This window comes from Antedon mediterranea, chromosome 2, assembly GCF_964355755.1.
Source record: "Antedon mediterranea chromosome 2, ecAntMedi1.1, whole genome shotgun sequence".
Taxonomy (NCBI): Eukaryota; Metazoa; Echinodermata; class Crinoidea; order Comatulida; family Antedonidae; genus Antedon; species Antedon mediterranea.
The window spans coordinates 20,620,040-20,632,941 of NC_092671.1; the positions used below are offsets into that span (position 1 = coordinate 20,620,040).

Here is a 12,902-nt window from a genome sequence, read left to right on the forward strand (position 1 = left end):
ATACTACACATTTCGATAACAAACACATACAAAATTAGCTCCTTCCATATTATTGTTATACCTCCCTGCCCTGGTTATTCCATTTAATAAACGATAGCAATTCGATGTCGGAAATTGATCGACATTGTTGTTGAACTGTTAAGTTATTAATAGCAACTAATGATGAGTTAACCTACAATTTATTGTAATAGTTTTTTTATATAGTTTACCCCATATCCATTTCTAGGATGGGTGATAAAACATGCTCTCATTGACGTGTATCTACCCTGACCAGAAGCGTCGTGTAGTACGATTTCGTTAGCTAGATTAGACGATAGCAGTTCGATGTCGAAAAGTTATCGATAATGTGTTCTACAACAATGGAGTGATGACTTTATTGAAGAACACGTTCGCAGTTCTAAGTTAACTGAATATTATTAATTATGATTGTTTCATTTTGTTCCGATGTATTTCGAGGATAGTTGGGTATATAATAAAAGCAAGCGATCTCATTAATTTTAACTTTGTATTGTACCTGAGCTAAGGATTCAGATAGCAATTCGATATCGAAAGTTATCGACATTGTGTTCTACCATGGAGTTATTATACTTATGGTAGTACAGGGTCACAGTTAACTGAAGATTATTAATCTTAATAATTTTTTGTTTCTTTTTTTTTTCTGATTTAACGACGAGTTAACTGAAGGTTATTATTCTTAATTATTCCTTTAATTTTTTTTATACACGGCACGCATTTCGAAGATAGTTAAAAGTAAGCCAGACGATAGCAATTCGATGTCGAAATGTTACCGACATTGTGTTCCATGGAGTTATTACTCCATGGTAGAACAGGATCACAGTTCTACGACGAGTTAACTAAAGATTAGTATTAATCTTAATAATTTATACACGTCAACACACATTTCGGGATGGGTTTGGTAAAAGCAACTGATCTCATTTTTACTTTTATATTGTATACCCTGAATGAGCGTCGTGGATTCTGTAACGTAAGCCAGACGATAGCAATTCGATGTCGAAATGTTATCGACATTGTGTTCTATTACTCCATAGTAGAACAGGATCACAGTTCTACGACGAGTTAACTAAAGATTATTATTAATCCTAATACTTGTTTTATACAGGACACACATTTCGGGATGGGTTTGGTAAAAGCAAGCGATTCATTTTTACTTTTATATTGTACCCTGAATGAGCGTCGTGGATCATTACGTAATGCCAGACGATAGCAATTCGATGTCGAAATGTTATCGACTATTGTACCATGGAGTGATTACTCCATGGTAGGGTCATGTACATGTATGACATGATAATAACCTTAATTGTTTCATTTTTTTTTTTCAATTTTCTTTTTAACGTTGTTTTCAAATTATCATTTGAATTCATTTTGAATTTTGTTTTATTTTTTACATTTTTTTTGTCATGTTAAAACATGTTTTAAATACATTTTAAACACAACCCCATGCAAACGTTAACCTTTACTGGGCTTGAAAAGAATTTATTTTGCTTTTTAAAAATTTCATTTTGAATTATTGACATTCGTGTTTATAAATCTAACATTTTAGTGAAATAAAACACTCAGGATGCTTTATTATATTGATCAAGCAAGTTTGACCAATCGATTTATTCACATGACATGATACAAAAATTTAAAAAAAATTGGAGTAGTGAAAAGTCACCATGAAGGGGTATCGTAACAGCCATGAGCTTAACGATGCGTGGCATTAGCAAAAGGTTTATGTGATTAATTGTATTTTGCACATTTTGCTGATAGATGGGTCTATTGTATGACTTCCTTTCTAAGGAAATTACTTGAACGTTGTTTCAAAATTGTTATTTTAATTCATTTTGAATGTTTCTTTATTTCTAACTTATCAAATACTTTTTGTCATGTTAAAACATGACCACTTAAAAAATACCATGTTGTCAATGTGAAAAATTTAACCGATAGGTCTCACTTAATAGAAAATTACAAAATTTAGAAAGAATTTGTTCATATATATATATAATTTAATTCCAACTACTTTAAAAAAAAAAAAAACGATATAAAAATCAATAATTAATAGTCATTACTGCAGTAAAAAATTGAAAACCAACTTTAATATTCAATTATAATGAATGAGCTTGACGATGCGTGACATTTGCACGATGTTTATATGATTCAATCAATTAATTGTATTTACAAATGTTGCTGGTATACATTCTGGTAGAAAGACAAATAAGAAATTTGAATGGATTTCCGATCGCTGTTTGTCGTTAGTAATGTGACGTAACACTGTGTGACTTAATGTATAGCGCAAGCAGATTTTTGGGGGTCAAAATAAATTTGAGTCATACTTAATATTTGTTTTAAATAGAAAATTAAAACTATTTATCCAAATTTAGAATAGTTTTGTTGAAATATAGGCCTATATAATTTTATTCCAATATTTATAAAATACTTAAAAAAAACCGACATAAAAATCAATAATTATAGGCCTAATAGTAATAATAAAACCAATACAATCAATTTAACCGATAGGTCTCACTTAATATTTTTTAAACAGAAAATTACACAAATTTAGAAGAATTTGTTTATATATATATAATTGTATTCCAATATTTACAAAATACTTTTTCGAAAAAAAAACCCCCGGTATGATAATCAATAATTAATAGTCATTACTGCAGTGAAAATTAAAAACCAACTTTAATATTCAATTAGATTTTAGTGAGTGAAATAAAACACTGCATTTGTTTTATGAAGCTTGACGATGCGTGACATTTGCACGATGTTTATATGATTCAATCAATTAATTGTATTTACAAATGTTGCTGGTATACATTCTGGTAGAAAGGCAAATAAGAAATTTGAATGGATTTCCGATCGCTGTTTGTCGTTAGTAATGTGACGTAACACTGTGTGACTTGATGTATAGCGCAAGCAGGTTTTTGGGGGTCAAAATAAATTTGAGTCATACTTAATATTTGTTTTAAACAGAAAATTAAAACTATTTGTCCAAATTTAGAATAATTTTGTTGAAATATAGGCCTATATAATTTTATTCCAATATTTATAAAATACTTTAAAAAAAAAAACCGACATAAAAATCAATAATTATAGGCCTAATAGTAATAATAAAACCAATACAATCAATTTAACCGATAGGTCTCACTTAATATTTTTTAAACAGAAAATTACACAAATTTAGAAGAATTTGTTTATATATATATAATTGTATTCCAATATTTAAAAAATACTTTTTCGAAAAAAAAACCCCCCGGTATGATAATCAATAATTAATAGTCATTACTGCAGTGAAAATTAAAAACCAACTTTAATATTCAATTAGATTTTAGTGAGTGAAATAAAACACTGCATTTGTTTTATGAAGCTTGACGATGCGTGACATTTGCACGATGTTTATATGATTCAATCAATTAATTGTATTTACAAATGTTGCTGGTATACATTCTGGTAGAAAGACAAATAAGAAATTTGAATGGATTTCCGATCGCTGTTTGTCGTTAGTAATGTGACGTAACACTGTGTGACTTAATGTATAGCGCAAGCAGGTTTTTGGGGTCAAAATAAATTTGAGTCATACTTAATAAAAACCGGTTTAAAAATCAATAATTAATAGTATAATAATAAAACCAATACAATCAATTTAACCGATAGGTCTCACTTAATATTTATTATATATAATATAAAATTTAGAAGAATTTGTTCATAAATATATAATTTAATTCCAATATTTAAAAAATACTTTTTCGAAAAAAAAAACCCGATTTAAAAAATCAATAATTAATAGTCATTACTGCAGTGGAAATTGAAAACCAACTTTAATATGATGCGTGACATTTGCACAATGTTTATAATGATCCAATCAATTAATTGTATTCACAAATGTTGCTGGTATACTGGTAGGAAGGCGAATAAGAAATGGATGTTTTTCCGATCGCTGTTTGTCGGTAGTAATGTGACTTAATTACGTTTTTAATCATTATCTGCATCCATAGAGATATTATAACTGAAAATCAATTTTAATATTGAGTGAGCTTTTTAGTGAAACATTTTTATAAATGGTATGAGCTTAACGATCTGTGACATTTGTGTAAATTCGCTAATGCTCATTGAAATGAATAAACAAACAAATGCATACGTACATACATACTGTATACAATGTTATTTTTAGTATAGTAAAGTGCAGTAATGATAGTTTTACATATTTTATCATATTTTCATTGTAAATTTTTTTTTTTTCTAAATATTTACAATAAAAAATCACAATTTTCTCACGCTTTATACTTATAAATGTAGGCTATTGTTTTTTTTATTTAAAATAAACCTATCATCATGGTATAGAATAGTGTACGTGTATTTAATGCGAATCTTTGTAGAAAAACAATTCCATAAGTAAGGAACTACCATGTGTGTTACTGTTCGTGAGCCGCACCAATCATTAGAAAAACAAATCCGACCGAGCCGAACGATTGTTGTAGAAATTCCATTTGATGTACACGTACCCCTCTGGTATAGGTTGGTTCCCACTGGTGAAGCAATGTAACGCAATTTGCGCAACGTAAGCAAATGCCCTTCTAATAATTGTGTTTGCCCCGTCTGCATGAAATCAAACCTGCGATGTTTCCAGCACTGTTGTATTTTGTTCCCACTTGTGATTACGCAATACAGAATTTTGCGTCGATACGTCGCTGCGTTGCGTTCCAGTGGGAACCACGCTTAAGAAATTACCACGTGTGTTCACCATGCGAGTTTGTTGCCCGAACCAACGAGTGCTGTGAAAATTCCACTTGATGTAAACGCGCCCCTCTGGTAAGAAATTACCATGTGTGTTCATCATGCGAGTTTCGCCGCCGAACGAACGATTATTGTGGACATTCCATTTGACGTACACACACGCACCCTAAAAAATTAACATGCGTGTTCATGCCTGTATAGTACCTGTCCGTTTCTGCTGACAAAATTGGCAAAACATTAACATTTTTTCATCAACAGTGTCAGCAGTAGGCTATAGGCCTAGTTTCGCGCTAGCTCAGTGGCGATCACATGCGTTTCGCGCTCTAGTCGAATTCTCTGGATAGAAGAAATACAGTATACTTAATTAATAAATGTTTAATTACCAAAATGTATTTAAAATTAGTTTCATAATCATACATAGGCCTGCGTTACTGTTTGTTGTTAACAATAAAAATATTGTCTTATTTTACAACTCCCTGGTCTGAGTGAGATTGAGCCAAACGAACTCAAAATAAAAAAAAACACACAGAAATTTAGTGACGAAGTATGACGTTGCAGTAGTGGATAGGCTATTTCCTGGAATGCCAAAAATGTCTTTAACACGCCGCCGCTAAAAAGGGAGAAGTCTATGCGTTGCTGTTAAACCATGTGCTGCGCTAGGAACATGTTAGGTCTATAAAATGGACTATACTATTTTACGAAACTATAAAGAGGATGGGTTGTTATGATAATGATATGGGGCGTGTTTATGAATATATTTTCAAAAGAACCGTAAGACTATGTATACGTTATCGGGTATATATATTTTTTCACAATACTGTAATTGCCGGTGGTTAAGTTGAAAATCGAGGAAACATGCAAATAGACAGGCCAGGGAGTTGTAACTCCCTGGACAGGCTAATGCAAACGTGGCATGCCCTTGCTAATAAAACGTGTTGGGTTGGGAGTTATACAGAACGTAATGGAATTCTGTACCGTGTCCTGTGATGTACAGTATTTGATATATTTTTTTATATCTTTTATTAATATACATTATTATAAATATATTATTAATACTAGTGTAGGCTAGGTACTCGGCAAGCTAGGCCTACGTGTATTGTATATATACAAAAAAGACGTCAGCTCTGTACAGGCTCGTCGAACGGTCCAAGTTTTATTTTCTCGCACAAAGATTGTAATTGTAAACATCGGACGCTAATAGTCGGTCAACATGCGGCACATGGTGTGGGCGGATCATCTTATCAGGCGGGTAAGGGAAGTCACCGATGTGACGGCGTATTGTCATTCTTCAAAGAAAACACTGTTTTTGAATAAACCGCCTTAATTAGGATAGCGCGTGCCAACTGTTTATTTATAGTAAATCCAATTAATTTTTGCTTGCTTCTATTGTTTAAAGATCCTTAAAATACTGTCGATTTAGTATCGACGCATTGTCTAAATACTATCGAATTACTGTCGGTAACTAACTGCAAGTTCGACGTCGAACTTTTTTTCAGCGGGTAGCCTTGAAATAACTCATTGTTTACTTGACATGGTGACAATGAATTTCGTTGAATTAAACTATACGTTGAAAGCCGTTCAACGCAACGCAACGAAAACGTGTTAAATGCGTTGGGATTTTTGCAATAATTCTGTACTGTACTGTAGATTACAAAGTGTACGATTTTATGTGCGTAAATTTGGTTCTATTAGCAAAGACGTCCTAATTAATTTAACAGATATTATTTAATTTTTCTTTTTAAGGCTATGAACTCAATTTTTCCTGGTAATTTTGAAGTGTACTTTGCTATTTCTGTTCCACAATATCAATTGTGTAATCCTGCTTTATTTTCTATATCAAGAGGGAGGGTAAATATTACTAAAAATTGTTTTGTTAATCGTTTGCCTAAGTTATACCACTCACTATGTAAAGTTGATGGATCTGTTGATTTTTTTTTTATTCACTTGTTTCCGTCACAAGGTTTTGTCTAATGTCAGTAATATCTAAATGTTGTCTTGTTATTGATGATTGTTGCTTGTATATTATATTTTACAGTGTTCTCCCCAGGCCTTTGAAGCGTCACGGTACCGTGACGCTTGGGTTCTCTACCGTGACGCTTTACGGTCGGCCGTGACGCTTAAAACCTTATCCGTGACGCTTAAAAATATCAACCACAACAATCTAAAAATAGATTAACAGGCAGGTACGGTACTTTTTCTAGAGCTGAGGCGCGGCATGCATAAAGAGCCTAATGCATACGAGACACGTGACATGACCACTAGACTGCGTAACAAAGTGTTAAACAACTGAGACTCGCTTTCACCGGCCGCCGCCGCCGCCGAGAGATGTAAACACGTGTTTTGTTACTGCCATGTCTCTCTTTCGATCTCTAGTATTTGGCTGTTGTCTAAAGTGTAGTAACTTGTATATTGTAAATAAAGTAAATGATTGATTGTATTGTTTTTCTTGTAAAAATGTTATGTGTATTAAAAATAAATATCGATGATATTATTATTTTCAATATCACACTGAATTAATCGACTCTATCGGTGGGATTTACTCTTTCGTTGGTAACATACGCACGTCATCAAATGATTTCTAGGCGCAATTCAATGCTAGCTGCTTTGATCATATAATACATTCAAGAAGGCTACGATCGTTTTCCTATTTGCTAGTGCGCTAAAGTCTTATTTCACTTAACTTAAGGTACATTTGTACATCGGTGCTAGAATGTTTTAGGCCCTACTTCGTGAGAAAGTCGAGTGACAAGGGATGTCACATGGTATTGTGATATCAGTACTGCGATACTGTATGTCACATGGTGCTTTCACCGGCCGCCGCCGAGAGATGTAAGCACGTGTTTTGTTACTGCCATGTCTCTCTTTCGAATGTTTTCCTATTTCCTTGTGCGCTATGAAGTCTTATTTCCGGGCAACTTGAGGTGTCTTACTAATGAGTAAGCCTAGTTTTATTTCATCGGGACTTGCCCCCGATATTTGTATTTGAACGCAAAAAATGTTTTTTTATCGCATATGTTTACCCGCCGGCGGAAAAAAAAGTAGGCTACGATCGTTTTTAATGTTTGCTAACGCGCTATGAGGTGTCGTTTCCGGCTAACTACAGTTGCCTACTGATGAGGCATATTTTTTTTCATATATCGCGTACAGTATGTTTACCTGCGGAAAAGTAGGCTCAATCGGGCTGTTTGCTAGCGCGCTATGAAGTGTCCTTTCCGGCCAACTACAGAGTTGTCCTACTGATGAGTAGGCATTTTTTATTTCATCGGGGAATTCCCCTTGACGTTCGTAATGAACGCAAAAAATGTTTCTTATCGCGTATGTTTACCGGCGGAAAAAGCAGGCTACGATCGTGCGGTTTGCTAGCGCGCTATGAAGTGTCTTTCCGGCCAACTACAGAGTTGTTCTACTCATGAGTAGGCCTAGTTTTATTTCATCGGGGAATTCCCCTTGACGTTCGTATTGAACGCAAAAACATTTTTTTATCGCGTATGTTTACTGGCGGAAAAAGTATGCTACGATGGTTTTACTGTTTGCTAGTGCGCTATAAAGTTTCGTTTCCGGCCAACTAGAGTTGTCCTACTGATGAGTAGGCTAATAGATTAGGCCTATTTTTTTCATTGGGGCTTCCCCCTGACGTTCGTAATGAACGCAAAAAATGTTTCTTCGCGTATGTTTACCGGCGGAAAAAGTTGGCTACGATCGTTTTGTTGTTTGCTAGCGCGCTATAAGTGTTATTTCCGGCCAAACCAGAGGTGTCATTCAACATAAATGTTATGTGCGAGAGTACCATTTCCGGCCATCTAGGGGGTAAATTACCAAAAATCGCTTCGCCACAGCCCCAACCATGGTGGGGCTGTGACTCAAGTACTTAGTGTCGGAATGCCCCCCCCCCGAGGGGGGGGGGCCGAAGTGTGACGCTTGATGTGAATCCTGGGGAGAACACTGTTTTATGACTTTCAACCCTGTTAATTGTGACGTTTGGTCACTGTAGGGTGATGAAGAAATAAAAAAAATATATATTTTTATTATTATTAGTAAGAAAACGTATAATAACTGTAGTATTTCAACCAAGCTACCCTCTGATTAATAATGGAAGGATCCATTTGAGTATCAACCCTTTTTTAGAACACAAACATTCAAGAATTGTATAATCTTTAAGTCTGTAAGTCCAAATGCAAATTACTATATTTAGTGTATAAAAAATCTTTTATCATAGGTATATTTCAAACCAATGAGACTATGTATTTAAAGTTACTTTGATAAACTATACATTTATTTATTTTTAAAAAGTTTTCTCCAAAAAATACAAATTGCACAAATCAAATCTTTTAAGTAAAATGATCTCAGATCATTTTAATAAGAAAAGGGTACAAACTTTAACATTCTGTGAGTCCATCTCTGTTGGAGTATAGAGTCCTTTCATAAATCCTGTAGTTCTAATAACCTAAAAAAAAAATTTAAATTAAAAAATTTTAATCTATTGAAAATACAAATTAAGTAGAGGAAAATTGAGGAAAAATGAAAAAAATACACATGAATTCATACAGTATGTTGGTTTAAAAAATGTTTTTATCTTAATTAAACCAACATTTTGAGAGATTTGTTAATATTTGAAAGGGTTGGAATGTCTGAACATACCTACTTTTAACAAAAGGCAAATGCCTAAACATTCAAAGAGGCAGAACTTCAATTTGGGATGTGGAGTACAGACAGAACTATTATTGTAGTTGTTGCACACTACAGGTTGTACGCGATCGCCATTCCAAACCTCAGAGACGCTTCAGTAAAATAGATGCGTCTCATTGACCTGCTTCCTAATTACCAAACCTCGTGAATATTAATGAGATACACGCCCACTAACGCAGAACGGTCTACTGTAGTACCGCTTGGACGGAAGTGCATCATTTAGACGCATGCATACCGATTCAGAATAATAGTCTTCTATTTTTGGAATATATACATATACCATATTTCTTTTTGTTCTGTTATATTTTACATACGGTAAGTACTATTTCAATCAAATAACAATTTGGTCAGACTCGTCAAATTGCAAGGCTGCATATTGTTATACTTCCTCTCTGATTACACGTTTTCATACACATGCATACGCAAACTTTAGGAAATGTTGAGAAAAATAATATAATATTATTTATTTATTTATTTATTTATTCAATTTCTGCCATATACATAACAAAGAAGACAAAACAATTATAAAAGGAGGCACGGAAAGACCAAACAGGTGCTAAACACCTATGCTAGTTGGTCAACCCAGAACAGAGAAAAATAAATAAATTACGTTCTACAATAAAAGCATCGACAAGAAAGCGACCAACTACACACATTTTCAATATCAAAATTATTTAAAAAATAAATATTGAGATAATTAAGTAATTTGGTTTTAAAAGAACTAACAGAAATATTAAGTTGCGGATTTCACTAGGTAAGTTATTCCAAATTCTGGTAACACGTGGGATATATGATTGAAAAGAAAATTCAGTTCTGCAGCGACGAATATCAAAAAGAGTACCAACAGAAGAAGAGCTACGAGTAACACGTTGTGGATTACGAATATTAAATAAATTGTCGGTATTAATTATATTAGAATTGAAAATCTTAAAGAGAAAAACGATATCAGTAAAGTGACGCCTATAACATAATGGTAATAAATTGCATGTTTGAAGTCTGCATTTGTAATCAGCTTCAAAATTATTTAAAATAAATTTAGTTGCTCTACGCTGAACTCCCTCAAGTTGTCTTATATAAGTTTTGTAATTGGGAGACCAGACAGTAGAGCAGTATTCAAGGTAACTACGAACAATACTTAAATAAAGAGACCGTTTTACATGTGAATTACAATGGAAACTAACACGTTTAACCAGGCCTAACATACGATTTGCTTTGGAAATAATATAATTATAATGAGCCTTCCAAGATAACTGAGAATCAATTATGATACCAAGATCATTCATTTCACTAACTCATTATTATTATTCTATTCATTTACTGCAGACCGGAACAAAAAAAAAAACAGGCCACTCGTCAGTGTGCTGTGTGAAAGAGTAATTTTTGTTGCATGTTATCAGGATTTAAATACTCTTTATTTTGATATGTAAATTGGTTATTATTATTATTAATATTATGTAAATTGAATTTTTGAGTCTTTCTCATTATCAAATTCTGGCTAATTTAGTATTGAATTGAAGCTAATTTATATTTCTGTTTGATAAACCACATTGTGACTCAAGTACTTAGTGTCGGAATGCCCCCCCCCCCTCATGGGGGGGGGGGGCGGAAGCGTGACGTTTGATGTGAATCCTGGGGAGAACACTGAAGAAATGTCCTGAAGAAATTTAAGAAGCTTTTTTCTTATTTTTGGCGGTTCGAAAAGCAATTAAAATAATATAAAATTTAAATACTAGAATTATATAAAAATGTATACTTATGAACATAGGCTAGTCAATTTAGCATTTTGAGTGAAACAAATTGCAAACAGATATTTTTCTTTTTTAAATGGTCACATGTGATAAAGGAGATCAAAATTTGAGCATCACACCTCTGTCACTCATCCCGGTGATATGCAAATTAGCTTAAATATGCAAATTAGGCAGAAATTACAGGGTTATCATATCTCAAAAACTACTAGTCCGAGAGAGCAGTTGATTTTTTCGAAAACTTGTTCAGAATGTACATATTTATATTTGCTCTAATGAAACATTTTACGAAAAAATGACCGGTAGTACAACATTTGACCCTTGACCCCATTTCTCAATGTTTGCATACACAATGTGACTAAAATGTCTGTAGAGACTTTATTTTGCCATCAAATGACCCTGATATAGCTTCCTAATAGTCAGCATAGGACCACTTTATAATTCCCAAATTCATACCTTTGTCACACACCTCGAAAGTATGCAAATTAGTAGTACAAGTTAAATAAAATATGCAAATAAGGGGGAAAATTTACAGTTGTCCTATCTCGAAAACTACTAATGCTAGAGAGTTGATTTTTTCACAGCTGTATTCAGAATATACATATTTCTATTTGCTCCAATGAAAGAAACATTTTACAAGAAAATGACCGGAGGTATGACATTTGACCCTTGACCCCATTTCTCAATATTGCATATTACAAATTTGATACTGCAACAAAAAATGTGACATGACAACAAAAAATTAGAATTGTTCGTAATTCAATAAAGTCAATCTTATTTTGAATTTACATATCCCAACAAACATAATACAAAACATAAAGATAGTCAAGTATCAACTTCCTGGGAAAATTGAGATCTATGTTACTATGTTGGATGTATTATGTTCGTAAAATGGTGTCATTTAGAAAACTGCCTCTCCAAGATGAGTACTTTTTTTTTCTTTATTTGATATCTGAATGATACTTATACTTAATAGAAAGACAAAAACACACACAAAAAAATTACATGTATTGCACACATTTATTATAATCCGTAAATTAGTTGACACCGTTACGCACATCATCAACAGTTCTTCAACAATTTGCCTGAAACTTTGCAAGAACATGAACAAAGAATGAGATGCCTACTTGCAATCAGCAAGTTCAAACCTCACTTTGAACATACCATATGGTTGTTTGTAAACCCAGCTTTGTATAATAAACACAAAATTCAATAGTTGATTATGTTGGTAACAAAGACACCAACAATTTTGACTGTTGATTCACGTCATCGCAGCTTTAAATTTGACTTGTATCCAGACGTTTTATTGTGTATATTATTAGTTGTACTGCTGGGGCTTCCTTATCAACGACCAGCAATGACAGACTAGCGCTCTGCACATGTGGTGTGGGCCAATCTTCCAAATGACGTTCGTAACAGACTTGACACAACACACGTAAACATGTTTTGAATTGTTTTTTTTAACTGATATAAATAGCCATACAAAATTATTAAACTTTCCAATGTTTTAGTTAGATAAGAATAAGATATAAATTACAAATAATTCGTTGATTGAATAAACCTGTGTTAACTCGCAAGCTAGCCCCATATGATGTTCGTAACATTTCTTGACACGACATGTTACGAACATAAGCCTGTGTTTACCATTCAAATCAAATTACATAATTGCTATTTTTTCAAATTCTCTAAAAAGATTTTTATGTCACAATTTGGTGTCTATTTTTGGTACATAAA

At 33.1% G+C, this 12,902-nt stretch overlaps 1 protein-coding gene across 4 annotated transcripts in view; it reads right to left on the reverse strand.

Annotated features, from left to right (window-relative positions):
• Nucleotides 1-12,902, reverse strand: part of LOC140040711 (TRAF3-interacting protein 1-like) — a 115,024-nt gene that overhangs the window by 94,626 nt on the left and 7,496 nt on the right. For all 4 annotated transcript variants that reach the window (XM_072086846.1, XM_072086845.1, XM_072086843.1 and 1 more), the window contains exon 2: nt 9,113-9,181. In XM_072086846.1, the coding sequence (XP_071942947.1) occupies nt 9,113-9,181 (69 nt within the window). The remainder of the gene's footprint in view (nt 1-9,112; nt 9,182-12,902) is intronic.